The 14,600-nt window shown below is 43.4% G+C and overlaps 1 protein-coding gene across 1 annotated transcript in view; it reads left to right on the top strand.

Annotated features, from left to right (window-relative positions):
• LOC110505504 (ryanodine receptor 3) overlaps positions 1 to 14,600 on the top strand; it is a 160,970-nt gene that overhangs the window by 104,713 nt on the left and 41,657 nt on the right. The window contains exons 40-45 of the mRNA XM_090220746.1: positions 4,012 to 4,285; positions 4,483 to 4,597; positions 12,664 to 12,796; positions 13,444 to 13,547; positions 13,739 to 13,874; positions 14,378 to 14,564. Coding sequence (XP_090076872.1) covers positions 4,012 to 4,285; positions 4,483 to 4,597; positions 12,664 to 12,796; positions 13,444 to 13,547; positions 13,739 to 13,874; positions 14,378 to 14,564 — 949 coding nt within the window. The remainder of the gene's footprint in view (positions 1 to 4,011; positions 4,286 to 4,482; positions 4,598 to 12,663; positions 12,797 to 13,443; positions 13,548 to 13,738; positions 13,875 to 14,377; positions 14,565 to 14,600) is intronic.

A 14,600-nucleotide genomic window follows, 5' to 3' on the forward strand; every position in this document is an offset into this window, starting at 1 on the left:
ACCACCGCCACACACCGCCGCCACACACCGCCGCCACACACCGCCGCCACACACCGCCGCCACACACCGCCGCTACACACCGCCGCTACACACTGCCGCTACACACCGCCGCTACACACCAACACCACACACCGCCGCCACACACCGCCGCCACACACAGCCGCTACACACAGCCGCTACACACAGCCGCTACACACAGCCGCCACACACCACCGCCACACACCGCCGCTACACACAGCCGCTACACACCGCCGCCACACACCGCCGCTACACACCGCCGCCACACACCGCCGCTACACACCGCCGCCACACACCGCCGCTACACACCGCCGCTACACACCGCCGCCACACACCACCGCCACACACCGCTGCTACACACCGCCGCCACACACCGCCGCCACACACCGCCGCTACACACCACCGCCACACACAGCCGCTATATTCTGCTGGGAGAGGCAGCAGAATATGCTAAATTACTATTAATACCTCTTACTCTCCCAGTGAGTCTCATTCTTACATAAGAGTGCTTCACTTGTGCTCCATTGAGAATGGGCAATCGCCTTTTCGTGAATGAAATAGAAAAAGTGTTTTCTTTACAAATTACAAACGGAAAAGTATGACATTGACATTGCTCACACAATTGATCACCTTTCCTTTTGAGAAGAGACTTGTTGCTGTGCGTTCTACCAGACAGTGTTCTACTTGTTGCTGTGTGTTATACACAGACAGTGTTTTACTTGTAGATGTGCGTTCTACCAGACAGTGTTCAACTTGTAGATGTGCGTTCTACCAGACAGTGTTCTACTTGTTGCTGTGTGTTCTACCAGACAGTGTTCTACTTGTAGATGTGTGTTATACACAGACAGTGTTCTACTTGTAGATGTGCGTTCTACCAGACAGTGTTCAACTTGTAGATGTGTGTTATACACAGACAGTGTTCTACTTGTTGCTGTGTGTTATACACAGACAGTGTTCTACTTGTTGTTGTGTGTTATACACAGACAGTGTTCTACTTGTTGCTGTGCGTTATACACAGACGGTGTTCTACTTGTTGCTGTGTGTTATACACAGACAGTGTTCTACTTGTTGCTGTGTGTTATACACAGACAGTGTTCTACTTGTTGCTGTGCGTTATACACAGACAGTGTTCTACTTGTTGCTGTGCGTTATACACAGACGGTGTTCTACTTGTTGCTGTGCGTTATACACAGACGGTGTTCTACTTGTTGCTGTGTGTTCTACCAGACAGTGTTCTACTTGTAGATGTGCGTTCTACCAGACAGTGTTCTACTTGTAGATGTGTGTTATACACAGACAGTGTTCTACTTGTAGCTTGTTTTATACACAGACAGTATTCTACTTGTTGCTATGTGTTATACACAGACAGTGTTCTACTTGTTTCTGTGTTCTACCAGAAAGTGTTCTACTTGTTGCTGTGTGTTATACACAGACAGTGTTCTACTTGTTGCTGTGTGTTATACACAGTGTCCTACTTGTTGCTGTGTATTATACACAGACAGTGTTATACACAGACAGTATTCTACTTGTTGCTGTGTGTTCTACCAGACAGTGTTGTACTTGTTGCTGTGTATTATACACAGACAGTGTTATACACAGACAGTATTCTACTTGTTGCTGTGTGTTCTACACAGACAGTGTTCTACCTGTAGCTGACTGATGCCCTGCAAAGGCACTCAAAAGCCGGCAGAGAGAGAGCTGCTTCTAATTCAGGCTGTTATTTGCATCACTGAGCCAGTCTTCTGAATTTAGTCTTTGAATGGTTTCAATTGTGTCTCTTGCATGGTGACAATGGATAGAAGTGAGATCAGCTAGTCAAGTGCAATGTCTTTAACAGCAGTGTGAGGGGGATTTGTGAGCAGTGCAGAGCTGCTACTGAAGGAGAGAAGAGCCCTGCTGTGTCTCTGGGGCAGACCTCTACAGATGGAGAAGGTCATTCTCTGTGCACGAGGACACACAGGCCAGAAGGCACTGCAGAGCTAAGATCAGCTACGACTGATACTGCAAGCAAGTCTCCGCTGGATAAAGAACATTTAAAAAGGCTCCCACTTAGAGTACTAGTAGCATCTAATATACTACCGTCTACTCTAGACACTCTAGACTCAAACTGTTACAGGCCTAGATCTATCCTACCCTGCCTTTCTAAGGTCTTCGAAAGCCAAGTTAACAAACAGATCACCGACCATTTCTAATCCCACCGTACCTTCTCCGCTATGCAATCTGGTTTCCCGAGCTGGTCATGGGTGCGCCTCAGCCAATCTCAAGGTCCTAAACTATATCAAAACCGCCATCGATAAAAGACAATACTGTGCAGCCGTATTCATTGACCTGGCCAAGGCTTTCGACTCTGTCAATCACCACATTCTTATCGGCAGACTCAACAGCCCTGGTTTCTCAAATGTCTGCCTCACCTGGTTCACCAACTACTTCTCAGACAGAGTTCAGTGTGTCAAATCGGAGGGCCTTTTGTCCGGACCTCTGGCAGTCTCTATGGGGGTGCCACAGGGTTCAATTCTCGGGGCGACTCTTTTCTCTGTATACATCAATGATGTTGCTCTTGCTGCTGGTGATTCTCTGATGCACCTCTACGCAGACGACACCATTCTGTATACTTCTGGCCCTTTGGACACTGTGTTAACTAACCTCCAAACGAGCTTCAATGCCATTACAACTCTCCTTCCGTGGCCTCCAACTGCTCTTAAATGCAAGTAAAACTAAATGCATGCTCTTCAACCGATCGCTGCCCGCACCTGCCCGCCCGTCCAGCATCACTACTCTGGACGGTTCTGACTTAGAATATGTGGACAATTACAAATACCTAGATGTCTGGTTAGACTGTAAACTCTCCTTGCAGACTTACATTAAGCATCTCCAATCCAAAATTAAATCTGGAATCGGCTTCCTATTTTGCAACAAAGCATCCTTCGTAAAACTGACTATCCTTGACTTCGGCAATGTCATTTACAAAATAGCCTCCAACACTCTACTCAACAAATTGGATGCAGTCTATCACAGTGCCATCCATTTTGTCACCAAAGCCCCAAATACTACCCAGTACTGCGACCTGTATGCTCTCGTTGGCTGGTCCTCGCTTCATATTCGTCGCCAAACTCACTTGCTCCAGGTCATCTATAAGTCTTTGCTAGGTAAAGCCCCGCCTTATCTCAGCTCACTGGTCACCATAGCAGCACCCACCCGTAGCACGCGCTCCAGCAGGTATATTTCACTGGTCACCCCCAAAGCCTATTACTCCGTTGGCCGCCTTTCCTTCCAGTTCTCTGCTGCCAATGACTAGAACGAATTGCAAAAATCACTGAAGCTGGAGACTCCTATCTCCCTCACTAACTTTAAGCATCAGCTGGCAGAGCAGCTCACAGATCACTGCACCTGTACACAGCCCATCCAACTACCTTATCCACATGTTTTTTTTGTTGCTCTTTTGCACCCCAGTATCTCTTCTTGCACATTCATCTTCTACATTTATCTTCTATCTATCACTCCAGTGTTTAATTGCTAAATTGTAATTACTTCTCCACTACGGCCTATTTATTTAGATTCTTTCTATTGTGTTATTGATTGTACGTTTGTTTATTTTGGCCAGGTCGCAGTTGTAAATGAGAACTTGTTCTCAACTGGCCTACCTGGTTAAATAAAGGTGAAATAAAAAATAAAATAAAAAAAATACTGGTGTTGTCTTTACCACTATTGTATCCCGTTTTGCCATGTCTGGTCTCTTGGCCATCCTACCCCTAAGGTGGACTCAGCTCCCGCTCAGCCCAGCCAAAGCTCTTCTCTGTCCTGGAACCCTAATGGTGGAACGAGCTTCCACCTGACGCTAGAACAGCAGAGTCCCTGCCCATCTTCTGAAAACATCTGAAACCCTACGTCTTCAAAGAGTATCTCAAATAAGACATCTCAGTCTTAGGATATAGGCTATATGCTGGATAACAGTGTAAAGTCTAGGAGTTAATGCGGTTCTGCATATTCCCCCAGCCAACCTTAAAGAGCTGATTAGCCAGACCATGGTGAGCTGGGCTCAGGAGTGCCACGTCCAGGACCCCGAGCTGGTCAGAGTGATGTTCAGCCTGCTGAGGAGACAGTACGACAGCATTGGAGAGCTGCTCCGGGCCATGAGGAAGAGCTACACTATCAGTGCTGCCTCTATACAGGACACCATCAACCTACTGGCCTCTCTGGGTCAGATCAGATCACTGCTGTCCGTACGCATGGGCAAGGAGGAGGAGAAACTCATGATCGACGGTCTGGGGTAGGCAGGGGCACGTCACAACCAAGTCTGCATGAACATAGTCTGATAATTAGATGTTTTTAGTGGATGAAATATTGTTTACAAGCCTTTGGTAACTTCTAAGATCAATACAATAACAGTGTTGCATGTTCAGTCATCACTCTGTTCTAAGTATTCTCTCATGTTCAGAGTTGCTTGTGTTTTGTATTTCCATTCAGTGACATCATGAACAACAAGATATTCTACCAGCACCCCAACCTGATGCGTGTGCTGGGCATGCATGAGACGGTGATGGAGGTGATGGTCAACGTGCTGGGAGGAGGCAAGTCCCAGGTACAGTAGTGAGGATAGAAGAGACTCTGGTGTATCACAGCATCCATGCCATACTGCAGAGGTGTTGATGAGAGATTAAATTAGCACTGTGCGACTACTGGGTAGGTGTCAGATGCAGCATAGCAACTCCCATTTAAAGGGAATTACTTTACATATTTTTTTAAATTTAAACTGCCCTCTAGACCACGTGTCAAACTCATTGCACATAGGGCTGAGTGTCTGCTTGTTTTCGCCCTTCCCTTGAACTTGATTGATTAAATAAGGTATCTAATTAGTGAGGAACTCCCCTAACCTGGTTGTCTAGGTCTTAATTGAAAGGAAAAACAAAAACCAGCGGCTCATAATATTGGCTGAAATGGAGTGAATTGAATGGTATCAGATGGAAACCATATGTTTGATACCATTACATTTATTCTGTACCAGTCATTACTATGAGCCTGTCCTCCCCAATTAAGGTGCCACCGCCCTCCTGACACCCCTGCTCTATAGTCTAAGCCGGGGGGGGGGGAATTATTTTTAAGATGGTCATACAGTGCCTTGCGAAAGTATTCGGCCCCCTTGAACTTTGCGACCTTTTGCCACATTTCAGGCTTCAAACATAAAGATATAAAACTGTATTTTTTTTGTGAAGAATCAACAACAAGTGGGACACAATCATGAAGTGGAACGACAAACTTTTTTAACAAATCAAAAACTGAAAAATTGGGCGTGCAAAATTATTCAGCCCCCTTAAGTTAATACTTTGTAACGCCACCTTTTGCTGCGATTACAGCTGTAAGTCGCTTGGGGTATGTCTCTATCAGTTTTGCACATCGAGAGACTGACATTTTTTCCCATTCCTCCTTGCAAAACAGCTCGAGCTCAGTGAGGTTGGATGGAGAGCATTTGTGAACAGCAGTTTTCAGTTCTTTCCACAGATTCTCGATTGGATTCAGGTCTGGACTTTGACTTGGCCATTCTAACACCTGGATATGTTTATTTTTTAACCATTCCATTGTAGTTTTTGCTTTATGTTTTGGATCATTGTCTTGTTGGAAGACAAATCTCCGTCCCAGTCTCAGGTCTTTTGCAGACTCCATCAGGTTTTCTTCCAGAATGGTCCTGTATTTGGCTCCATCCATCTTCCCATCAATTTTAACCATCTTCCCTGTCCCTGCTGAAGAAAAGCAGGCCCAAACCATGATGCTGCCACCACCATGTTTGACAGTGTTCAGGGTGATGAGCTGTGTTGCTTTTACGCCAAACATAACGTTTTGCATTGTTGCCAAAAAGTTCAATTTTGGTTTAATCTGACCAGAGCACCTTCTTCCAAATGTTTGGTGTGTCTCCCAGGTGGCTTGTGGCAAACTTTAAACGACACTTTTTATGGATATCTTTAAGAAATGGCTTTCTTCTTGCCACTCTTCCATAAAGGCCAGATTTGTGCAATATACGACTGATTGTTGTCCTATGGACAGAGTCTCCCACCTCAGCTGTAGATCTCTGCAGTTCATCCAGAGTGATCATGGGCCTCTTGGCTGCATCTCTGATCAATCTTCTCCTTGTATGAGCTGAAAGTTTAGAGGGACGGCCAGGTCTTGGTAGATTTGCAGTGGTCTGATACTCCTTCCATTTCAATATTATCGCTTGCACAGTGCTCCTTGGGATGTTTAAAGCTTGGGAAATCTTTTTGTATCCAAATCCGGCTTTAAACTTCTTCACAACAGTATCTCGGACCTGCCTGGTGTGTTCCTTGTTCTTCATGATGCTCTCTGCGCTTTTAACGGACCTCTGAGACTATCACAGTGCAGGTGCATTTATACGGAGACTTGATTACACACAGGTGGATTGTATTTATCATCATTAGTCATTTAGGTCAACATTGGATCATTCAGAGATCCTCACTGAACTTCTGGAGAGAGTTTGCTGCACTGAAAGTAAAGGGGCTGAATAATTTTGCACGCCCAATTTTTCAGTATTTGATTTGTTAAAAAAGTTTGAAATATCCAATAAATGTCGTTCCACTTCATGATTGTGTCCCACTTGTTGTTGATTCTTCACAAAAAAATACAGTTTTATATCTTTATGTTTGAAGCCTGAAATGTGGCAAAAGGTCGCAAAGTTCAAGGGGGCCGAATACTTTCGCAAGGCACTGTACCAAGGGTCATTTAGCTATTTTGATTTTGAATTTTAGAATCTCTTTAGGTATCTGCAAAAAATGTAATATTTGATGAAAAATTGAATTTGGCCTTACTGCTATTAGCCCATAGAAACGCGTTGAAAAACAGATTCATACATGGAAAGACAAATGGTCCCCAAAAAAATGTGTTTGTTTGTTTTGAAGTGTTTGTCCTATATCTGAGAGATATAGGAAAGATATAAGAAAGATAAGAAAGAAAAAGAAAAGAAAATCCTGGAATTACCCATATACATTTAATGTGGAAATGCCCTATTCACTTCACTTCCATTCATTTTTTGGGGTTACATTCATCCCGATACCATGGGAGGGGGGGGGGGGGGGGGGGGGGGGGGGGTGTGTGTCATACTCATATTAGAGTGTAGCCCAAACTGTGAGAAAGAATTTCGGGAAGACTCCGTGTCTGACAAACACAGCTGTAGCTCGGTCACATTCCACCACAGATGCAAAGGACCACACTGGAAAAATAATTTTAATTACAATAATTGTATTATGCCCAGCTCATTAGGCCCCTTGATGACATGAGGCCTGAGGCAATTTCCTCTTCTGTCTAATGGTAAATCCGCCAGTGGCCATAAGTTATCGATCTTACCATCTGGTAGTGCCTGTCTTGACTGCATCAAATCGTTGTAAAGAAGCTAGCTAGCTAGCTAGCTAACATAATAAGACTAATTGAGGCTATTTTGCTGTGCTCCCCGAACTTGTCTACAATAACTCCATTCATATTAAACAATAGCCTACCTTTTGGTTGATCATTGTAGCCTACTGCTTCTCATTTAGCCAACTTAATTCCATAATTTGAATTCCATTTTCCATTGACTAGAAATCTCCCACTTCACTTGCTACACATGGAGCCTCTGACTGTAGCGCCACTTTGATTGACTGACAATAACAACAAGATACACGTGTGAAATGTGTAGGCTTCGGGTGCGTCTTTTTTATGGGACGCACTCATAAAAACATTTTTTTTATAAAAATGGTGAATGTCATGGTTTATCCTCGTAGGCTATGTAGCAATGTCACTTAGATAGATAGTTGTATTTCATTTTAGACAGACTTTTAAAAAATACATTATTTGTATTATTATTTTTATTAATACTCTCCCAAGTAATCTAATATTAACATCCATTCGGATTTTTGAATACTCAAATAACCGTGGCCATCCATAGTTGAGAGAAACTCTTCCCGCAGTCAGAGCAGTGGTAAGGCTTCTCTCCTGTGTGTATTCTCTGAACTTTTAGCTCAGCTGATGTTGTGAAGCACTTTCCACAGTCAGAGCAGTAGTAAGGCTTCTCTCCAGTATGTATCCGTTGGTTTGTTTTTACATTGCCCAATTGGGAGAAACTCTTCTTAGTCAGAGCAGTACTAAGGCTTCTATCCTTTATGTATACATTGGTGTCTTTTTAAGTAGCTCAACACGGAGATACTATTCCCACAGTCAGAGCAGAAGTAAGGCTTCTCTCCTGTGTGTGCGCTCTGATGAATTTTAAGGTCATTTGATGTTATAAAGCATTTTTCATAGTCAGAGCAGGAGTATGGCTTCTCTCCTGTGTGTTTACTTTGGTGTATTTTTAAGTGGCCCAGTTGAGAGAAACTCTCCACAGTCAGAGCAGTATTAAGGCTTCTCTATTTTATGTATATGTTACTGTGTTTTTAAGTTATCCTTAACTCTCCAGTAGGAAATGCTGCACGGCCTATTCTTATCGTGGATATAACATTGAAGATCTGACATTGTTTCAAAGGAACAAATTCAACATATTGTATTCAATGTTTGTCTATGTTGAAAATATGTTAAATTATAACATAATCCTGTAGTTGAAATTCCACCTTCAAAACAATAGTTTACGTTGATGCCTTTTTCCAATCCAATGTATTTTTCACACAGATTCCACGTCACAATACGTTGAAACAACATTGATTCAACCAGTTTGTGCCCAGTGGGTAACTTCTAGAAAAATAGAACCTGCCCTTACCATGATAAACAGATTTCCCATTTTGCTCCTCTTCTTCATCTTTAATGTTGACATTCAGCTCCAGTGTTTAACTGCAGTCTTCCAGCTTCATTGAGGCCATCTCTGGATCCTGTGGTGCAAACTGGGCTCCACTGTCACAATCAGAACCCAGTGACTCTAGGTTTGGACTCAGTGTGGAAGGAGAGAGGCAGGCTAGGTTTGTCCTCACTGTACTCATTGTTAATCTGAGAACTCTGGCTAGGATCCCATTCCTGAATAGAAGTCTGAGTTCAACCTCCTGGTCCTCCCCTGTGCACGCCACACCCTTCCCATGCTACTGTATATATGAATCCATTTTGAATGATGGCTGCCTAATATGCCGTGGTGCTTACAAACACAGTGTGAAAGGTGGTGGCAGATGTGGGCCAGCTGAGTTCACAACTCTTTCACTCTGAGCATTCATATCAATGACTTACCCTCAAATGGATCATCAATACCAGAGTTCTACAAGACTATTTACATAATAAACCAGGCATTTCAACAGCCCTGACCCTCAGTAAAGTTCTGGACATAAATTGAGCTCTAACAATGGGGTGTGGAAAGTGTGTGTTGAAATGGATACTGTAGTGGTGTGAGAAAGGTAACGCAAGCTTCCTCTGGTTCCATTGCCCAATAGTAAGTAATTGGCACTATTGTTTGGTCACCTCACCAGACCTCCAATATGGTTGTGTGTTCCCTGTTTCCTTAATCTATCCTTTATCCTTATTGAACCATACCAAAATAACAGTGGGCAATCAAACCATATAACTTGGTTCAATCATTCATGATATAACCCTGAAGAAGGCACTGTGTGACAAAACATAATTAATAAATTACTGAGAGCTTGTATATAGAGTGTGTGCCGCTCTTTATTTTTTACAAGAATATATTGCGCTCTAACAACGGGGCATGGAAAGGGTCTATTGAAATGAATACTGTAGTGGTGTGAGAAAGGTAACACAAGCTCCCTGTTTCCATTCTGCAATTGCAAGGTGTCATTCTTGAACGTCGTTGTAATAATGTCCTTGGACTTTGGCACCACATCAATAAACAAGCTTGAGAAAATATTGGTGGTAGGATTTAATACATAAAAGTCAGGTTTTCCAGAGCTTCAATGTGTGTGTGCTGCAGAGCAATGTAAGGGTGACTGTACTGTACGTAGCAGGGAGGCTGAGTGTGTGTTGGGAAGGCAGAGGAGTGCAGAAATAAACACATCCCAGCAGGCATTCATTAGTGAAGGGGATTTATAGTAACAAGCCCTGAGGAAACCAAGTAGTCAGTAGACTCAACACACTCCTCTGTCTGTCTTTGCTTGTGTGAGAGCGAAGATTTACATCTACTTATAGTACAGTGTCTTCAGAAAGTATTCGGACCCCTTGAATTGTTCCTCATTTTGTTACGTTACAGCCTTATTCTAAATATATATATATATATATATATATATATACACTACCGTTCACTTAGAAATGTCCTTGTTTTTAAAAGAAAAGCACATTTCTTTGTCCATTTATAACAGTGTAGAAATACAGTGTAGACATTGTTAATGTTGTAAATTACTATTGTAGCTGGAAACGGCAGATTCTTTAGGGAATATCTACATAGGTGTACAGAGGCTCATTATCAGCAACCATCACTCTTGTTCCAATGGCACGTTGTGTTAGCTCATCCAAGTTGATCATTTTAAAAGGATAATTGATCATTAGGAAACCCTTTTGCAATTATGTTAGCACAGCTGAAAACTGTTGTCCTGATTAAAGAAGCAATAAAACTAGCCTTTAGACTAGTTGAGTATCTGGAGCATCAGCATTTGTGGGTTCGATTACAGGCTCAAAATGGCCAGAAACAAATAACTTTCTTCTGAATCTCGTCAGTCTATTCTTGTTCTAAGAAATGAAGGCTATTCCATGTGAGAAATTGCCAAGAAACTGAAGATCTCGTACAACGCTGTGTTGTACTCCCTTCACAGAACAGCGCAAACTGGCTTTAACCAGAATAGAAAGAGGAGTGGGAGGCCCCAGAGCACAACTGAGCAAGAGGACAAGTACATTACAGTGTCTAGTTTGAGAAACAGATGCCTCACAAGTCCTCAACTAGCAGCTTCATTAAATAGTACCCGCAAAACAACAGTCTCAACGTGAACAGTGAAGAAGCGACTCTGAGATTCTGGCCTTCTAGGTAGAGATACAAAGAAAAAGGCATATCTCAAACTGGCCAATAAAAAGAAAACATTAAGATGGGCAAAAGAACACAGGCACTGGACAGAGGAACTCTGCCAAGAAGGCCAGCATCCCGGAAGTCGCCTCTTCACTGTAGACATTGAGACTGGTGTTTTGCAAGTACTATTTAATGAAGCTGCCAGCTGTGCCACTCAGGAGGCCAAGCCTTATTCTAAAATGTATTATATTTTTAAATATACACGCAATACACTATAATGACAAAACGAAAACAGGTTTTTAGACCTTTTAGTACATTTCTTATAAATAAAAAACAAAGACTTTATTAACATAAGTATTCAGACCTTTTGCTATGAGACTCAAAATTGAGCTCAGGTGCATTCTGTTTCCATTGATCATCCTTGAGATGTTGCTACAACTTGATTGGAGTCCACCTGTGGTAAATTCAATTGATTGGACATTATTTGGAAAGGCATACCCCTGTCTATACAATGTCCCACAGTTGACAGTGCATGTCAGAGCAAAAACCAAGCCATGTGGCTGAAAGAATTGTCCATAGACCTCTGAGACAGGACTGTCGAGGCACAGATCTAGGGAAGGGTACCAAAAAAATGTCTGCAGCATTGAAGGTTCCCAAGAACACAGTGGCCTCCATTTATTCTTAAATAGAAGAAGTTTGGAACCACCAAGACCCTTCCAAGAACTGGCCGTCCGGCCAAACTGAGCAATTGGGGGAGAAGGGCCTTGGTCAGGGAGGTGACCAAGAACCTGATTGTCACTCTGACAGAGCTCCAGAGTTCCTCTGTGGAGATGGGAGAACCTTCCAGAAGGACAACCATCTTTGCAGCACTCCACCAATCAGGCCTTTATGGTAGAGTGGCCAGACGGAAGTCACTCCTCAGTAAAAGGCACATGACAGCCCACTTGGAGTTTGCCAAAAGGCAACTATAGACTCTCAGACAAGATTCTCTGGTCTGATGAAACTAAGACTGAACTCTTTGGCCTAAATGCCAATCGTCATGTCTGTAGGATACTTGGCAACATCGAGTCAACTAGTCAAGATCGAGGGAAAGATTAATGTAGCAAAGTACAGAGATCCTTGATGAAAACCTGCTCCAGAGCACTCAGGACCTCAGACTGGAGCGAACGTTCACCTACCAACAGGACAACGACCCTAAGCACACAGCAAAGTCAATGCAGGAGTGGCTTCGGGACAAGTCTCTCAATGTCCTTGAGTGGCCCAGCTAGAGCCCGGACTTGAACCCAATCGAACGTCTCTGGAGAGACCTGAAAATAGCTATGCAGCGAAGCTCCCCATCCAACTTGACAGAGCTTGAGAGGATCTGCAGAGAAGAATGGGAGAAACTCCCCAAGTACAGGTGTGCCAAGCTTGAAGGGTCATACCCAAGAAGACTCCAGGCTGTAATCGCTGCCAAAGGTGCTTCAACAAAGTACTGAGTAAAGGGACTGAATACCGATGTAAAAAAAATCCTAATAACCTGTTTTTGCTTTGTCATTATGGGGTATTGTGTGTCGATTAATGAGGGGGAAAAAAATATGACTCAATCAATTTTAGAAAAAGGCTGTAACGTAACAAAATGTGGAAAAACTCAAGGGGTCTGAATAGTTTCCGAATGCACTGTATGTCAGCTAAGTGTCTGTTTTGTACTGAGAATTGTACAGGTTGAACCTCCATTAAGTCTATTCTCTTTCTTCTTCTCTCAGGAGATAGCGTTCCCCAAGATGGTGGCCAGTTGCTGTCGTTTTCTGTGTTACTTCTGCAGGATCAGTCGTCAGAACCAGAAGGCCATGTTTGACCACCTCAGCTACCTCTTGGAAAACAGCAGCGTGGGCCTGGGTAGGTACACCTGGGTCTTATTTGTTAGGGCACACTGTATTCAAACAAAAACAAGCGTTTATTATTGGGCAAGTTCAAGGCACTCCTTCACTCATTTTACACATTTTTTAAATATTTCTGTTTATGAAAACACAGAAATTGAAGTGTCCTTTACATCAGTGATTTCTCCTCAAGCAGTGTTCATAGGCTTGGATAAACTCAGTGAAACAATAGAAGCTATGTGTAATTGTTGCAAGTAGGAGCTGGAAAGTTTGGTTTAGATCAGTTGACAGATGAGCAATCTGCCAGTCCAATCAGAGCCTGGTCCTGGTTCATGAGTGTAAATGCTGCCCCCTGCTGTTGGCTTTGTTACTCCCACTATCTTCTTTCTCAATGATTTATGATTTATGGTCCCACACATAACGAAAAATACATTACAGACAAAATTACTTTTGCAATTACTTTTGCAATTTGCATACATTTAAAACACTAACATAGACATTACACACTATATATAAAAAAAAAAATAAAGACACACATTTACACAATTGCTGACTACCTCAGACTTAGTGGAATGGAGATTCGTTCTCTATATACCATAATTGTTGTAAATGCCTGTAAGAAAGAAGCTACTTTATTGGGACCCTATATATGTTTTCTTCCCACAGCGTCTCCGGCCATGAGGGGCTCTACTCCTCTAGACGTGGCTGCCTCCTCTGTGATGGACAATAACGGCCTGGCCTTGGCCCTGGAGGAACCCGACCTGGATAAGGTAGGAGATGCTGTCTCTAGTGGATTTGTGTATGTTGATGTGTGTGCATTAGAATTAGTGTTTTGTGTCTATGTGTTTAAGATTATCCTCAGTCCATGTGTCTGTTATTAAGCTTGTCTTGGTTGTGTCTTGATTGTGTCCTGATTTGTGACCTTGGTGTGCCCTGATTGTGTCCTGGTTGTGTGTTGCAGGTGGTGACGTACCTAGCAGGCTGTGGGCTCCAGAGCTGTCCCATGCTGCTGGACAAAGGTTACCCTGACATCGGTTGGAACCCCATAGAGGGCGAGCGCTACCTCTCCTTCCTGCGCTTTGCTGTCTTTGTTAATGGTAGCTAGGACACTGTACTGTAATGACTGTCAACAGCTACTGTACTGAACCTTGGTCTCTGTAGGGTAAAGTGGAAAATGGGGCTTGGTACTGTACTGTGCCATCCACACCAGGTGTAGGCAGGGTTAGAGAGGGCCTGTCTGTTAGTATCTGGGAGCTACAACCTCAGTGCCAGTAGAGCTCAGTGGAGGAACAGCTCCTGGCTGAAAGAGCAAGGCAACCATTAATTTCCTTCCTGACAGTGATGGACCAAAAAAAAGTAGCGATACATTGGCAAGCACTCACAAGATGAGGTTTATATCTGATGCTGTTCACCTCTGAGGCGTTTGGGTGCCCGTTGGAGTATTATGTCTATGTCAGAGTTGTTGATATATGTGTGTGTGTTTTTCCACCTCCAATGCATTTTTATGTGCATCTTGTGTCGATGTCAATGTGCTAATGCAGTTTACCACTGATATATTTGTTTTGTTAACCTGGTGTGTGTGTCTGTGTGTGTGTTCCAGGTGAGAGTGTGGAGGAGAACTCCAGTGTGGTGGTGAAGCTACTGATCAGGCGTCCAGAGTGTTTTGGTCCGGCCCTGAGAGGAGAGGGGGGTAACGGGCTGCTAGCAGCCATGAAGGAGGCCATCAAGATCTCTGAGAACCCTGCTCTGGACCTGCCCTCCTCTGCCCAGGGGGTCAGCTCTGACATGTAAGATACATACTGTACCTGCCATAGCTATAGAGC

Source organism: Oncorhynchus mykiss, chromosome 25 (genome assembly GCF_057628025.1).
Source record: "Oncorhynchus mykiss isolate SJ-2025 chromosome 25, ASM5762802v1, whole genome shotgun sequence".
Classification (NCBI taxonomy): Eukaryota; Metazoa; Chordata; class Actinopteri; order Salmoniformes; family Salmonidae; genus Oncorhynchus; species Oncorhynchus mykiss.